The sequence below is a fragment of the Myotis nattereri genome, assembly GCF_964212035.1.
Source record: "Myotis nattereri genome assembly, chromosome: 15".
Taxonomy (NCBI): Eukaryota; Metazoa; Chordata; class Mammalia; order Chiroptera; family Vespertilionidae; genus Myotis; species Myotis nattereri.
The window spans coordinates 17,745,603-17,762,113 of record NC_138090.1 but is presented as its reverse complement, the minus strand read 5'-3'; the positions used below and the strand labels follow the sequence as shown (position 1 = coordinate 17,762,113).

Sequence of the window (16,511 nt, the reverse complement as noted above, 5' to 3'; positions counted from 1 at the left end):
GAGGTTTCACTCTGTACCCAATGATTTTTTAATATATTTTTATTAGTTTTAGAGAGAGAAACATCGACTGGTTGCCTCCTGCAGGTCCCCTGTTGGGGATCAAGCCTACAACCCGGGCATGTGCTCCTACCAGGGATCAAACTGGCGACCTTTTGGTACACTCAACTAACTGAGCCACATGGGCCAGGGATGCACCCAATGTTATGAAATCAGACATTCTTTCTCATCTTCAGGCAAAGATGCTCTTTTACAGCCGTGCTCTGAAGACTTTCAAAGCCCACAGTTGGCTTTAGAACCAACCAGAAGCACAGTGGAGGTCTCCCTCTGATGTGTCCTAGCTGAGAACACACTGAGGGCCACCCCTCCCCATGTCGCCCTCTGCAAGGCACCCAGCATCCAGCACCAAGGAGGGGAGAGGGGCAGGGCTGACGGAATGCATGGGTGATCCCCACAGTGTATTCACACACCCCAGTACACTCCTTGGGTTCCCCCTCTTTCCTTTCTAACACACACTGACCCCAACAGCACTGCTGGGAAGAGGTGCTAGCGATGGTAGGAATCCTCACTCCATCTGCCCAAGACATTAACGGGGCATTACAAAGAGAACAGTTCAAGTGAGATATAAGTCACATGCCATAAAGTCCTAAAGTGTACAATTCAGTGGTGTGCAGTATATTCACAAAGATGTGCATCTATCAGCACTAATTCCAGAACATTTTCGTCATCTCCCAAACTCTTACCCATTAGCTGTCATTCCCCATTTCCCCCTCCTTTTTATGGCCGAATAATATTCCACTGTATGGATAAACCATATTTTATCCAGCCACCAGTTGGTGGACCATTTGGTTGTTTCTACTTTTGGGCAATTAAGAACGATACTGCTTTCAATATGCATATATAAGGTTTTGTGTGAATATGTTTTCATTTTTCTTGGTTATATACCCGAGAGGAATTTCTGGATCATATAGTCACCCTCTATGTGTAAACTTTTGAGGAACTGCTAGACTTCTCCACAGTGGCTGCACCATTTTACATTCCCATCAGCCACGTATGAGAGTTCCAATTTCTCCACATTTCTCGCCAACACTTGTTATTATCTATTTTTGATTATAGCCCTCCTAGTGGATGGGAAGTGGTATTTCATTCTGGGTTTGATTTGCATTTCTTTAGTGATTAATGATATTGAACATCTTTTCTTGTGCTTATTGGCTATTTGTATATCCTTTTTGGAGAAATGTCTATTCAAATCCTTGTCTTTTTTTTTTTTTGATCCTCACCAGAGATTTTTTCATTTTTTTTTTTTCTGAGAGTGGAGGGGGGAGGGGGAAATGGAGAGAAAGAGAGAGAAAAAGAGAGGTGAGAGAGACACTTTGATTGGTTACCTCCCACACATGCCCTAACCGGAGGCCAGAGATTGAGTCTGCAGCTGATGTATGTGCCCTTGACCAGGAATCAAACCCAAGACCCTCCAATCTGAGGGCTGATGCTCTAACCACTGAGCAACTGGCCTATTTTTAAACTGGGTTACTTATCTTTTCATTGTTGTTGTAAGAATTATCTGTATATCAGATACAAGTCTCTTATCAGATATATGATTTGCAAATGCTTTCTCCAATTCTGTAGGTTGTCTTCACTTTCTTGATGATGTCTTTTCAAGCACAATTTTTGAAACTTTGATGAATTCCAATTTATCTGTTTCTTTTTTTGTTTGTTTGTGCTTTTGGTGTTGTATCTAAGAAACTGCTATTTAATCCAAGGTCAGAGAGATTTATGATACAGTTTCTTGTAAAATTTTTTTCTTAAGCTTTTACATTTAGGTCTCTGGCCCATTTAAATTTTTTTTTATATTGTACGAAGGAGTCCAAGTTAATATCTTTTTGCATGTGGATGGATATCCAGTTGTCCCATATTTAAAAAGTTTTTGTAGATGCTTTTTTTATTTTTTGTATTTTAATTTTTTCAGCTTTATCGAGATGAAACTGACATATAACACTGTGTAAGTTTGCCATGTAGCTGTTAATTTGATACACTTATATATTGCAAAATGCTTACAACCATAGCATTAGCTAACACTCCCACCACTTCACATAATTACCATTCTTTTTTGTGGTGAGAACATTTAAGATCTACTCTTAGCAACTTTCAAGTGTATAACACGGTATTATTAACTATAATCACCACACTGTATGTTAGGTGCTCAGAACTTATTCAGCTTCAACTGGAGCCTGGCACTCAGGGGAGGACGCGGGAGGAGGCAGAGGGCTGACGGAGGACCTGGGCCATCACTTTGGCCTCTCTCTGGCCATCATGGCTTCCTCCCCAGACCAGGGAGAGGATGGCCACACACCGGCGTGAAACAGGCACGATGTGGGGACTGGGAATGGAGCTTGGCTGTGCGAGGGGATACAGCTCCCAGGAGGATCAGCCCAAAGCACAAACAGGAGCCACCCAGAGCACTGGGCGCGAGCCACAGGGGGGCTGCAGGGGTGACTTCGTTAGGTGCCATGGCCAGGCAGCAGCAGTGCAACCTTTTCCCAGTAGCTACCTTTTTGCTGAACTCAGGCTTCCCTTACATCTTCGCCCGGTGCTTCTGGTGGGAACTGGAAACGGCAGCTGTGAATTACTTTGGAAGGATTTCTTATCAGGAGTCACACCTTCAGACTATTGTCCTCTCTCCTCAGAACCACCTAGATCCGCGGTCGGCAAACTGCGGCTCTTGAGCCACATGCGGCTCTTTGGCCCCTTGATGTGGCTCTTCCACAAAATACCACATGCGTGCACGCACGTACAGTGCGATTGAAACTTCGTGGCCCATGCGCAGAAGTTGGTATTTTGTGGAAGAGCCACACTCAAGGGCCCAGAGAGTCGCATGTGGCTCGTGAGCCGCAGTTTTCCGACCACGGACCTAGACAGCTCCGATGCCCTGTGTAGGGCCGAGTGAGAAGCCCAGTTCAAGCGTGGGCCCCACTGAGCTTGTTTGCAGTGTGTTGTTCTGGGTTCCTGCCCGGAATGGCCTGGCCCGGGAGATCCTGGGTGACTCTGGGATGGCAAACAGTCCCTACTCCCTGGCCCAGCGAGGCTGTTTGCAGAATCAAGTGTCACATTCTCACAGATCGTGTTACCCCAGGCCCAGCTGGAGTTGATCTCTGAGGAGGTGGCTGTAGGTACAGCTGTTGAGGCAGCCCAGCTGCCTCTGGGCCCCTCCTCCTGTCCCCACACTGAGGCTATGAATTGGGCTGCCCGGTGGTGGCCTGGCTTGGAGGCTAGGCTGCCCTCACGCTCACTGGAGGTGGGTGTGACAAGCTCACTGGGTGCTTGTTTGTGATGTCCCTGTCCCCTTCTTGCTCCTGTATGTGCACGCCCATCCCACCCCATTTCTAGGCCTAGTGCCATTTAGGCTCCCAAGCATTCCAAAGGACAAAGGGACCGACACAGACAAAAGCCATGAAGAAATCCTCCCCAACTGGGCCACAGTCTCCATTTCCCGGAGGCAGGGTGTCTTGGGCAGAGGGGCCCGCTGTTCTGGCCTCCAAGGGGCAGTGGGAAGCATTGGGCATGGTATTTAGGAGCTCAGCTTGGGAGTCCATCACACCTGAGTTCAGGTCAGAAGTTCACTCTTCTACTAACTGACTGTGCAACCATGGCCAAGTCGAAGCCTCAGTTTCCTCATCTGCAGAGTGGGGGCAACAAGAATCCCTATTAAATGAGACAAAACATGTAATGTCCTGGGCCTGGAGCCTGCCACATGGTCCAAAAAGTAGGGGCAGCTATTCGCAAACATGCCATAACCCAGACACTGAACATTCTTCCTGCTGAGTCTCAGGGCGAATGACTGAGGGCTGGAGGAGAGTCTGGAGTGTCTCTGAGTGGGGAGACTTCAGAACTGGGAGGTAGGGAGGCTGCAAGGAGGAAAGGGGCTCACCTGAAACCCTAATCACATTCAGGGAGGGCGACCTGCTACCTTGCGCTGACAAGCTGACCACAGATGGCAGGGGAGAAAGCATGGGCTGCTCTGGCCACATTCCCAGGCCTCCTAGCCACAGCTCCCCAAGGGCCAAGTCCCTAAGTCCAGGCTGCAGGATGGCCCTGGGGCTGCGGCCCTTGGTGGGAGGTGGGGGCAGAGCCCTATCACGAAGAAGCCGGCAGGGACTCGCCTTCTCACAGTGCAGTGGTTGCCAGGAGAGCCTGTGGGGCTCAGCCTCCCACCACTCAGACTACAAAGCGCAGGGCCGCCACCTTCCCTCCTTCCCTGAGCCTTGGCTGGCGGGAGGCCAGAGTGTGGGGGAGCTTTGGGGGAGCCGTCTGGGCCTGGCCTGCTTGGGCCTCCAGCTCCGGGATGGGGCCTGTTGCCTTTCAGGCTCCCACATGCCAGAGGGACTCTGGTCAGGGCCATTGCCCTCGAGGGCAGAAGCCTCTGCAGGAGAGAGCAGGAGCCCCTAAAGCTCAGGAGATCCCATCCCAACTGCAGACATGTCTGGGCAGGCAGGCCTGGGGGCGGGGGTGGGGAACACCTTCTGGGTGGGCTGGTCAAGGCTGGGCCCTTCCAGTGCTCACCATGGGGCGGGGTGTGGGCCTCATCTCCCAGCCTCAGCCTCCCACCGGCCCAGTGGCCACTTTTCCCACCTCCCTGGCCCTCAGGCCCTGTTGGCTGGAGGTGGAACTAAGAGCCTCGCAGGCAGGGCTGCAGGCACAGGAGGAGGAGATGGGGTGGAAGAAAACAGACCCACTCCAGGCTCCCACAGGGCATGGCAGGCCTCTCTCCTCTGAACTCAGGCCCGCCCGCTACAGCCCCTGTGGGAGCTCACAGCGCCTCCCTCCAGGCCACTTCCCCACTTCTGGCTCTTGCCCTCTGCACACTCTCCCCTGCGCTGAGGCTCCGCTGAGGACGCAGAGGCTTTTACTCGGGTGACGTGGACGGCGCCGTCTTCCGGGCCCAGAGGTGACGAGCAGCTGTCCGGCTGGGACGCAGGAAGAGGGGAAAGAGAACCACCTGCCCACGGGTCTTAGGAGCGAGGTGCCCTTCGGGGGCTGCGGGGTTTCATTCCCTGATCCTGCCGAGGACCAGGCCTGCAGCCAAATGCCGCTCGCCTGGCCCTTCTGGTTTGGAACGGCAGGCTCTGGCAGGAAGCGCACGTGACCGCCGCTGGCCCAGGGGCAGACAGATGCTGTCGGGAGCGCTCGGTACACAAAACCAGGCCGGTGGGGTGGGCGGCCAGGGAGCCAGCCCTGCAGATGTTGCTAAGTGAAACCTGATGTGGCGACATGAGAATCTGCACAACGGCTCACAAACAACCTTCCCTGGGATGTTTTGGATTGAGTTTTGTGGCTATGACGTGAAGGAGCCTCACATGTCAGGATAAAAATAGCTCTGGCCTCAATACACAACGCGAGTTACAGTTCAACAAAACCAGATGGGAAAACATTAGCCGCCCAGCCCAGGCCCAGCAGGGTCCTGCTTCACTCCCACCCTCCTGTCTCTCTCCCCCTGGCCCCTCCAGCGGGAATGGGTCCCCTGCCCTGAGAATGCGGGGAAGGGCCAGGGGACCCAGAGGAGACCCAGGTCTGTCGCTAACTGGCAGGGCAGTGGCAGGAAGTGACACCTTCTCCAGGGTGGCGGTTCCTGTCTGTGAGCCTCACAGGGAGAAGGAGCTTAACGGTTCCTGGCACAGGAAGTGCTCGGAGGAGGGGGCTGTGGGATTGGGAGGCTGGTTTGGAATCAAGGGGGTCAAGTGGGGAGGGGCTGGCTTCCCTGGGAGAGAGGGAGGCCAAGGGCTCTGGTGAAACAGGGTCTCGGGGGTTGTGGAGCCTGCGGAATCCGGGGGGCGAGCCCGGCTGAGGTCAGGGAGCCTTCTGCCCCGGGCAACCACCCAAATCCAGGAGGTTTCCAGCTGCCTGGTTCAGAGCGAGATAAGCTAATGGGCCCCAGCGGGGCCCGAGAGGAACCAGAAGCCGATATGGCAGTGGAGAGGGCTGCACCAGGGGAAAGCTGCAGGGCTGTCGGAGCAAGCAGCTGGGGCCACGGGCGGTGCTGGAGAGAGGGAAGGGGGAAGGGCCCTCAGACTGTCAACAGCAATGGGCCTGGGTAGGAGGGGGCCGGGCTCTCCATCTGCTGGCCAGTAAAGGCCTGGGCAGTGATGCTAGGTGAGCCTCAGACCCAGCTCTGGTGCCCCCGTTATAACAGCTCTGATGCGGGGTTCACAGGTGAGTGCCACAGACCCCTGCGGGCTGAGCTGGCGCTTCTCTAACTGTGGGGGGCGCACAAGGCACCTGTGATCCTGATAAAATGCGATTCTGAGTCTAGGGTGGGCCCAAGTGTGCCCACTGCTGACGACCTTCCAGGCGACGCCGAGGCTGCACAGCCTGCACCTTGAGAAACCAGGGTCTAAGCGGTCATGGCCAGGAGGGAAACAGATGCGGCCCACAGCACCCATGCACAGAGCGACGGGTGGGAGGGCAGAGGCGGGAGGGGTCTGGCCCCGGTTCTCCTGAAAGCCCCACAGAGGAAAGCACCTGAGCTCCCATAATAAGGACCGAAGCAGAGGTGGCACTCACGCGTATCTTAGCGTCTTCCACGCAAGAGCGCACAGAGCCGCCAACCACCCATCGCCCAAGTAATGGAGGAGGCGAGGTGGCACTGAGGCAGGACACTTGCCCCAGGTTGCAGGGCACGTAGGGCACAGATGGACTGTGAACCTAGGTCTTCCCAACCCCAGCGCCTGAACACAGCGTGTGGGAAGAAGGGCTTGTAAGGCCCTTGGGGGCTGGGACCCCGTCTGGTGTGGCTGCAAGAGATGGAGGAAGAAGCGCAAGAGGTCACCTGAGGCCAGAATGGAGTCCTGAAGTCACTGTGAAGAGGGCCACCTCCAAGAACTGTCAGATTGAGGGGTATCGTGACCCCATACCCACAGGAGACCGCCGGCCTGGCTACCACTGCTCGGCTCCTCCCTCGGGCGGTGGAAGAGTCCAGTGCTGGGCAAGGCTGGGGCTCACGGGGGCTCCTGTGCTGAGTGTGGGGTGAAGAGAGCAGGCCCTCAGGCTAGGCCCTGGGTCAGCACCCCTGCCTGCCGCAGCGCCAGTAGCGGTGGTCTCTCTCAGCGAGGTCTGAGCTAGCTCACCTCGGGGTACAGGAGCTGGCACGTGGGGAGCGCTCAGACAGCGCCTGGGCCTCACGGGAGCTCCACATATTACAGTCTCAGTTGTTATTGGGAAAAACGCCCAGGGATTGCTTTCTAGGTTTTTTCTAGAACTTCTTTCTGCTTTTGGCCACACCAGCCTGGGCTTATAAGGAACAAAACTGAATCAGAACATTCCATTTTTGTCCATGTTCTTAGAGCTGGGGTCATACTCCACCTTGGACCAGAGAGCCCTGATGTAAGCAGTTTTATCCCACCAAGAATGGGCCTGTGGCCAGGGGGAAGGACAGGGAAAATTGGGTTTTAGGGGTAAACATCAGTTCTGGGTTGACCTCTGGCCCCGGATTGCCACACTGCTGCTGTGCTTGGCAGGCGCCTCCACTCTGCAGCTGGGATGTCCAAGCCCCAAGCCGGCCAGGCCTGTCTCTAACAGGAGAACGGCCCCAGAGCCGCCAGCTCCTGCCGCACCTTCTGTGCAGGCTCAGGGTCAGGCTCCGGGTCGGCTTGAGGGGGCTCAGCATCTCCTCTGCCCAGAGCCTGCACAGCCTCGGCTGACGTCCCCCCGAGTAGAGATAGGCAGAGAAGGCACAGAAGTTGCCAAGTCACAGGAGACCAAGGTTGTTCTGTTTCATGTCACCAAATCAGTCTAGGGAGACAGGGAAACAGTGTCCCTCCACTGGCTCCCCGCGACTGCCCCCGAGGAGGCCCCCTTCCCAGCCGGGGCCTCTGCAAAGGTCAGGAATGAAGGGGGCGTGCGAGGAGCGACACCACGGCCTCAGCCCCCACAGCTCCGCACGGGAGGGGATGTTTACACTGGGACGGGCGGGAGGAAAATCCCACGTGGGCAGCTCTGCCTTGCGGCCCTGGGGACCGCTGCTGCACATTTAGGCCAACACAGCACCGCCCAGGCGTGGGATGGGCCCCGCTTCCCCACCACTGCGCTCCATCTGCACCACTTGAGTTTCTGGACCCAACACACAGGCGGGACATTCGATTCCCCAGGAACACCACTGACTTCATCTTTGCTAGGTTCCCTGCCTCCTTGGCTTTCCAGAAAGTTCCTTTATGGGATGATCTACCCTAAAGGGACGTAGCACTGCAGTCCGCGAGTTCTCAGAGCTGTGCCCTGGAGAGCCAGAGGAAAGCAGAATCCAAACAGGACAGGGTCCGGCCTTGGGGCCACTGTCCCCGTGCTCAGCCAGATGGAAGCAGAATGACCCCCTTGCTCGCGTGCCTTAAAAGCACCACCACAAAGAGCAGCCTGCAGAGGGACGAGTGCTTTCCGACCCAACAGCCGCCCGCAACGACGGCCTGCCGCGCGCCCTCCCTCAGGTGGCTGCGGCCCGGCTCTGGCTTCCCATGCTCTTCTATTACTGCTGTGAACTTGACCTTTTAAAATCACGGACCCATTTGAAAATCTCGTGCCAGCTGTGGACGCACATGCAGGGGTGGTCTCCCCTCCTAGAGTCTCAGGCTGAGAGCGTGTGGCCCTCGGTGCTGGGACCCCTCGAAGCAAGAAGCACTGCTGGCTGCAGCACTTCCCTGGTGTTCTTCCCAGGACGGAATTTCTTCCCGCCCGGCACACTTGGTTTGTCTATGCATCCGGGTGAGTCCCTGGCTGAGGTGAGCCGGTCCTACAGCCTTGATGAGACTACTGCCTGAGACTCGTCAGTGGCCGACCCATCTTGGTGGGGACAGGAGCTGGGGTTGAGCGCTTTGCCATCCAAGTGCCCCCAGCCCTTGTTCCCTAGCGGCTGGAAGGGCTTGCTCTCACAGGGCCTCTCCTGCGGTTCCCTGGGTCAGGCCCTATGGCTCCAGAGTGACCTGGGCCACTCACAGCCATTTTTCTGGCCCACCCCTCCACCAGCAAGTAAGCATTTCAGTCATGATGAGCTCCGTGAGCAGACCCTGGGGTTCAGGCCGGGGTGCAGGGCTCTGGCGGCACTTCTCTGTGCCAGGGAGAAAGAGAAAAGCCACCTGTAGGTGGAGCACAGTCGTGGGAGGTCAAGGTGTCCATCCTGCCTGGGGCTGTGCTGCCTCAGCTTTTCGCTTCTCCCACTAGGGAGAGCGGATACTCCGACAAGGGGATGAGGCTGGCCTGGTCCCTGCGGTGCTTTCTCCTGGTGGTCAGGTATCACTGCCACCCTGTCCCTGCCCCCCAGGCCCGCCCTCTCCAAGGAGGAGCGTGCTGCTCCTCTCCCTCTCATGGAGGGCCCTACCCCCACACTCAACCTGTGGCATTCCTGCCGGCGGTCCTGGGGACTTCAGGTTGACCCTCAAGTGCTGACTTGGGGACACAGGATGAAGAGTGGAGTCCTAGGCTGTGGAATAGAGGGTGGGAACCTCAGCACGGGTCCCAAGTCAGGATGTGGGTGCCTCCCTGACTATGGCCTCTGACTGCCCAGAGGAAACCCGCTCGCTGGCAAGGAAACCCCTGCATCCTGGGGAAACAAGAAGCAAGTTGGGCTACCATAGCCCCTCACTCCTTCCTTACTTTAGCAGGAATAGCTGGGACTTGGGACCAGCTGCAGGCGGAGTGTGTGCAGCGGTGGCGGCCTAGAGCCTGGGGTCCTATGGACACTCTGCTGCAAGGGCAGGGGTGGGGCTTGATGCCGAGTGTCGCCGGGAGACCCTCTCATGCACAACCTCTGTGATGACCTCGCAGCCCGGCGCAGGCAGGCCTGCAGGTGCTCTAGGTGTCCTCGGGCCCAGCCTGGTGGGGCTGCAGGAGGGGAGCTGCTGCTGCTGGGCCCCAAATGTATTTGACACTTGGCTTCTGCATCAGAGGAGGGACTGTCTAGGACAGTGATGGCGAACCTACGACACATGTGTCAGAGGTGACACGCGAACTCATTTTTTTGGTTGATTTTTCTTTGTTTAATGGCATTTAAATATATAAAATAAATATCAAAAATATAAATCTTTGTTTTACTATGGTTGCAAAGATAAAAAAATTTCTATATGTGACACGGCACCAGAGTTAAGTTAGGGTTTTTCAAAATGCTGACACGCCGAGCTCAAAAGGTTCACCATCACTGATCTAGGACCTGGTGCCTGGTGGCAAGAGCCACTCAGGGGACAGAGACACCCAGGCAAACACCCAAGGCCCGCTGGGTGCTTTCCCACTGACTCGCACCCCTGGGCAGGTTCCAGGACGGTGTCGTCGGAGGGAACTGTGTCTGCCTGGGAGGGAGGTGCTGGGAGTAGCCTGGCCTGGGAGAAGGGCCACCTGATGTCTGGAAGGAGCTCCGAGGGGGAGCACCAGGAACCCCACGCCACCTTCATGGCCAAGTACTCCCGGAAACATGCTGTTTGAATTATACTGTCTCTTGCCTGGGCTGCCTGCCATGTTGAGAGCTATTTTTAGCCTCTCAGTGAGGAAGGAAATGGCTGCCTAGTCTCCCACCTGTGAGCCCCGACTCCAAAGCCCCTTGATTCCTGACCAGGGAGACGCCGCCCCAGGGAGAGGCGATCGGCTGACTTAGGTGATTTTACATTAAGCCAATGGCTCAACGGGTGAAAGGTGCAGGAAGATGAGGAAAAGGGACTAAGCGTCTCTTACAGGGGCTGGAGTGTGAGCCAGGAGGCGGCAGCATGGTCAGGTCCACCTGCCTCCTGGACGATGGCTGTCACTGACCCTCACACCCTGGCAGAACTCCAAGGCTCGAGAGGGACAGCCCCGAGGATGGCCCCAGTCCAGGAGGAGACCGAGCACCAGTGTTCCTAGTGTCCCCAAGGCTGGAAGCATCAGGGGAAGACTTACTGGGAGTGGTCAGCAGGCCGGCCCTGCCAGGGGTGGACACCTGAAGTTTGGAGTAGCTGGCCTGGAGGTCAGGGCCGTCGAGGGGGCCTGGGTCCTCTGTCTGGCCTGCAGGGGAGGAAGCGATTTCTGCCAACACCTCCAGATCCTTCAGGATAACCTGGGGAGAAAAGCAGAGGATGAGGGACAAGGACCTCCACAGGCAGCTGTGGCTGGAGACAGAGCCTCCTCCAAGAGGCAGAGAGGGGTCTGCAGAGGGCAACAGGCTGGTGAGAGTGGCCAAGATTATGGCTATAACGGTGCCCAAAATATTCTACAAAGGCCTGAACCGAAGGGAACACAGGGAGTGGACAGGAGCGACTGGAGGAAGGAAGCTGGAATCTGAGGCCAGGAAGTCAGCTTTCCTATGACCACTCCTCTCTGGTCCCTGGCGTGGGGATGAGAGGGGACCCCAGGGGATGCGGGACTCAGGCACCAGGGCAGCCTGTGCAATACACATCTCAGGGCTCCTGGGCTGTCTGTGCCCAACGATGACCCAGCAGTGCCCTCATGGCCACACTCCTGGGGGTGGCAGCCATGGTCCAGCCCAGCATCAGGTCACAGGACAAATCCTTCTGCAGAGGCGACACCAGGCCCTGGCAGATCCCAGAGGACCCTGCACATTTGGGGTGTGACTCTGGGCTCCAGGACGGAAGACTTCCTAATGTGTTCAGTTCTTGCTGTCTCTGCAGCGCACATACACAGAAGCTAGTGGAGCAAGGCCCCTGAACCTGACCCTGCCTGCCAAGCTCTTCCAAGGAAGGCACAGAGGTGAGTGTAGAGAACAGTCCCCACTGTGCGCTCAAGTCAGGGCTGTGTCACATGGTCCCCTGGGGCTGCCCTACAATCCAGAGATCTCTGGACCAGTGGAAACGACACAGAGCTCTGGGCGGCCCCGGGTACCGCGGGCGGCCAGGCCAGCGGGGGAATGTGGTGACTACAGTCAAGGTCAAGCTGCTCTAGGCTCTCTGTGGGATGATGAAAACGTTCATGTTAGACTGTGGTGCTGGCTATACAACCTTATCAAATACTAAATAAAAAAATACTAGGTAAGTGAAACCACTGAATCCTGTATTTTAAAAGGGAGAATTTTATCTCAAAAAAAAAAAAAAGCCACTAACCTCTCCAAGTTTGAAAGCAGTTCCTGTCTCACAGCAACTAATGTGCCAGCACCCCATCCTCCCCTGCCCCCGCTGTCACTTTTCCCGGGGTCCTCTCTGCAGCCTGGCCGTGCAGCTGAGCCCCGTACCTGCTGGCCCATTCTGGCCCCCCGTGTTCTCCCAGCAGCCTGGTGTGTTCGGCACAAAACCTCCCTGAGAGACAGTAACTTCACTCCCCGCCCTGCCGCACGCCAGCCTCACCAGGTGGGACCTGGCATCCCAGCTGTCCCTCCCCTGTGTGCTGTGCTGGGTGTTGGGGCTGCAGGTGAGTCAGACGCGCCCCAGCCCAGGGCCTGCAGGCAGCCTGTACCCCTGCCCTCCTGCACATTGGGACGTCTGACTGTTGGGCCTGCAGAGAACGCATCTGCGTTGGCTGAGAAGTGTGGCTGCTGAGCAGTCCAGACAGATGGCAGGAGCAAGGGCTGCCTGGTGCTCAGGCCAGGAGCCAGGGTAGGATTAGGTCCAGAAGCAGCAAGGCCCAGGCCTCTGCTGCCATCGAGGGAGGCTCCCAGAGGGCTTTCTGCTCCAACAGTGGATGGAAGGACACAGAGGGTGAGATGTGGGAACAGACAGCAGAGCAGTGAGTCCGGCGCCGAGCGACAGAGCAGCCCGAGCCCCACCTCGCAGGATGTGCACTCAGACGCTCGACTGTCCAAGCAAGTCGCTGTGTCAACGTCAGGGAGGCGCAAGGAGACCAGGGAGTCCGGGTGGGGGAGTGACTTGTCCAAAATCAGTGAGGCAAGGAGCAGGCCAACTGTGCCTCCAAGAGTGAAACACAGGGTTACTCCCAATGGGGCTGAAAACACGTCCACACACAAGCTTCCACAGGAACACTCACAGGTCAGCACCCATCACAGCCGTAAAGCGGAAACCACCCAAACGTCCCTCGACTGATACCCCGATATCCACGCAGGGAATGCTATCTGGTGATATTAAGGACTGAAGTTCTGATACATCCCCAACACGGATGAACCTCAAGAACTTCTGCTGAGTGAGAGAAGCCAGATGTGCGAGTCACATCCTGTAGATGACTCCATTTATGTGAAACGTCCAGAACAGGCGAATCCAGAGACAGAAAGGAGATTAGACGTTGCCAGAGGCTGGAGGAGGAAGACACAGGGAGTGACTGCTAATGGGTACAGGGTTCCTTTTTGGGGTGGTGAACATGTTCTAGAATTAGATAGTGGTGATGGTTGCACAACCTCGTTGGCACAGTATACTCATGCAGTGTACAATGCTGGGCTGCATGCTTTAAAAGGGTGATTTTATGGTATGTGGATTCTATCTCAAAAAACACCCCAAGTCAAAATCCCAAATAGACACCCTAATTCCAATCCAGTGGTACTTGTTGAGCAATCTGCTCTTGCTGTGCCCATGTATTGAGGGGGGAACCCTCACTGACCCCCATGATCTCACACCTGGTTCAGACTCACAGGAGGGCCGAGAGGGTCGAGGGGCAACCTCTGTGATCTTATATTTCCTGGCACCTGCCAGCCCCACTGCACCCCTCATGCCGCTCACTCCTCGGAGCCACAGGCCCCGCCTCTCAGGCCAGCGGTGCAGGTGCACAGGGCACTCAGCCTCCAGGCAGCAAACTCGGCCGTCAAATGCAGCAAGTGAGCGAGTCCTGGCGTCGGGACGGGCTGGGACAGCGGGGCACACATGGGGGCTGCACACCTCCCTTCCCCACCAGAGGATCTGCATCGTGTATCTCTGTACCACCTCCTTCTGCCCCACTGGGGAGTGCAGCCAGCAACGCTGCATATTTTACACTGTGAATTCTCTTATTTTAGGAAGTTTAACACCAAATGGCAAATGAATGCAAATTACACTTCAATTGCACAATTAAAGCCGGAAATGTTATCTACAGGTTCCTGCAGCAATCCCAGCCACTCCCTTGTGCTTACATATCAAAAAATTTATCTCTGGTCCCCAGACAGCCCAGCTTGGGGCCACGCCACATGTACGGGTGTCACACACACACACACACACACACACACACACACACACACACACACTGCCCTTTCAGTCCCCCAGCCTCCTACAGGCAAGGAGGGGAAGGAGCTGTCAAATGGAGGGCAAGGAATGCCTTGAGGAGGGGAGCTGGGTGCCACTCTGGGGCTGCAGGGTGGCTCTCTGACAGCCAGGATCACCAGCCCTCTCCCAGCTGACTGGCAAACTTCACTCAGCCTAGGGACTGAACTTGATGCTTCACACCCACACGTCTGAGGCCAAGGCCAAGGCTCTGCCTCAGCAGCCAGGAGGCCCCTAGGGAGGGAAGGCCTTGGGAGGCGATGCCAACAGGGGCCCTGGGACTGGGCAACAGAAGGACAACCCTCCAGCTGGATGTGGCTTTGAGTCCGTGTGTCCAGCCAGGGATTTGGTGCTCCACCCCCTGCGGACCCCACAGGAAGCTCTAGGACAAGGACAGGGTGAGCCTCAGCAGCCATGCTTACGAGGCACCTGCTTACAGCCTGGGAGAAAGGCCCTGGGCTATAGACGGCTGCTCGGCCTCCAGAAACCAAGCTGACCCTCCTTCCCAAGGAGCGGCTGGGCCCATGCCTGCCTGGCCTGTGATCCTGGCTCCGAGAACAGGAAAGGCGCAAGCAGGAGGAAGCCACGCCAATTAGTATGCGCTACACAGCTTTTTGCAAAATGAATATAAAACACTTGTGCTTTCTTTTTGTGTGAGAGAAAGAAGTGGGGTGGGGGAGGGGGAAGAGGGAGGGAGGAAGGTTACAAGAAAGCAATATTCTGCAGGAACAGGAGTGCCTGCCATTACCATGGCAACAGGCGGGGGCCGGGGGCTGGGGAAGGCACATCAGCTGGTCCCTCATCCTGGAGTGGAGCGAAGGGTCAGTGGCAACTGGGTGTGCAAAACATCTGACAAAGCAACTCTGAGGGGAAGGCCGCGGGGGAGGTGGTGAGGGGTTCATGCCCGCTAGGGCTTGGGGAGCAAAAACGAGGGAGCCAGGGCATTGCTGGGAAAGCCCTTCCTCGTAGGAGGTGACCTGACGCCAGCCAAGGGCACCTTTCAGTGAGAGAGGGGTCATCCGGATGGGGCCCCTGCAGGCTGTCACCTGCTGCGTCCAGCACGCCAGGGACAGTCTCTGGGACGGTGGCTGTTTCCTTTCCTTCTCTTAATGGTCTGCCCAGGCACTCCCTGTCCCAGCACCTCGTCCACAGACCAGCCCTGGAAAACCCCTCGTGGTGGGAGGTCCCTTCTGTCCCCTAGGTGCTGCCTGCTCTGCTCCTTCACGATGTAGGAACGGCTGGAGACCCAGAGTGTGCACGGCCAGGTCCCTCGGCTGGGAGCCCATCCTCGCCTCCCACGAGGTCTCCTGACCATGAAGCCCCAGACCGAGGCATTGGCAGATGCTGGATAAATACCTGCTGACCTGCAGTGCCAGGCAGGAGATGGAAGATGTTCTGCCAAGGGGATGGTCGGAGAGGCCGCCCACTTCATGCTACTAACTTATCTCTAAGAAACTTCTGTCAAAAGTTTGGCTATGCCACTGTCCAGCCGATATGCCCCAGATGTCTCCTGGCTCAGCCTTCCAGCCCCATGAGGAGCGAAGGAAATCCCCAAGCCGGGCCCTCTCCAGTCCCGGCCAGGAGGAAGCTGCGACAGTGCTTCCAAGGGACACACTAGACTAGGTGCTGGCAGGAGAGGTGAGTTCAGGCTAAACTGATGCTTCTTCCCAGAGCAGTGGGCGCAGAGCCTGAGATCTGGGTCAGGCTGGGCCGCTCCTGAATCTTGGAAGCGGAGCCAGGAGTAAGGGCAGAGGCACGGAAGCTGTGGGGCCTAATTCCTTCCTCTCTCTCTCCTTTTTCATTTTTAATAAACTGAAATCCTTCCCTAGTTCTGTGCCATATATGCAAAAATATGCAAAAGGCCTGCACCTAAATCTTACTGCTAAGTTCTAACAGTAGGTAACAGTGTGGGTTCTGGCAGCTTAAAACATTCCAGCCGCATCCCGGAGGGTAGAGAAGAGAAAGGCAGGCCTGGGGCAAGACAACTTGGAGCTGGTTTTCTGACCCCCAACTCCCCTTCCCTCCCACCCCCAGGGTCTCCTTCCTGCTGATGCCAGTCACTGCTCCCAGGGTTATGGTTCTCTCCAGGAGCCAGGCAGGGATGGGGAAGGGCCCGCTGTGCCCAGGGCAGCACCAGAGCAGCGCAGGCACTGCTACGGCTCGGTTACCAGGCGATGAGCCGAGGGGCCAGCTGTCTCCAGGGCATCGGTCCATGGCAACCAGGAGAACAGCACAGCTCCCTGGTGTCCTGCCCGCCTCCAGGTCTCTGCTTAACCCGGGCACTTGCTCCACGGAGCCCCGGCCGGCCAAGGAGGCAGGCTCTTCTCTGGCCCAGCTTCTTGTCTGCTCGGCATGGCCAGATCCCAGCAGGAGGCCCAGGGGAGC

At 56.6% G+C, this 16,511-nt stretch overlaps 1 protein-coding gene across 2 annotated transcripts in view; it reads right to left on the bottom strand.

Annotated features, from left to right (window-relative positions):
- The window catches only part of VAC14 (VAC14 component of PIKFYVE complex), a 91,096-nt gene that overhangs the window by 36,792 nt on the left and 37,793 nt on the right, over positions 1-16,511 (bottom strand). For both annotated transcript variants that reach the window (XM_081108074.1, XM_081108073.1), the window contains exon 13: positions 10,897-11,053. In XM_081108074.1, coding sequence (XP_080964200.1) covers positions 10,897-11,053 — 157 coding nt within the window. The remainder of the gene's footprint in view (positions 1-10,896; positions 11,054-16,511) is intronic.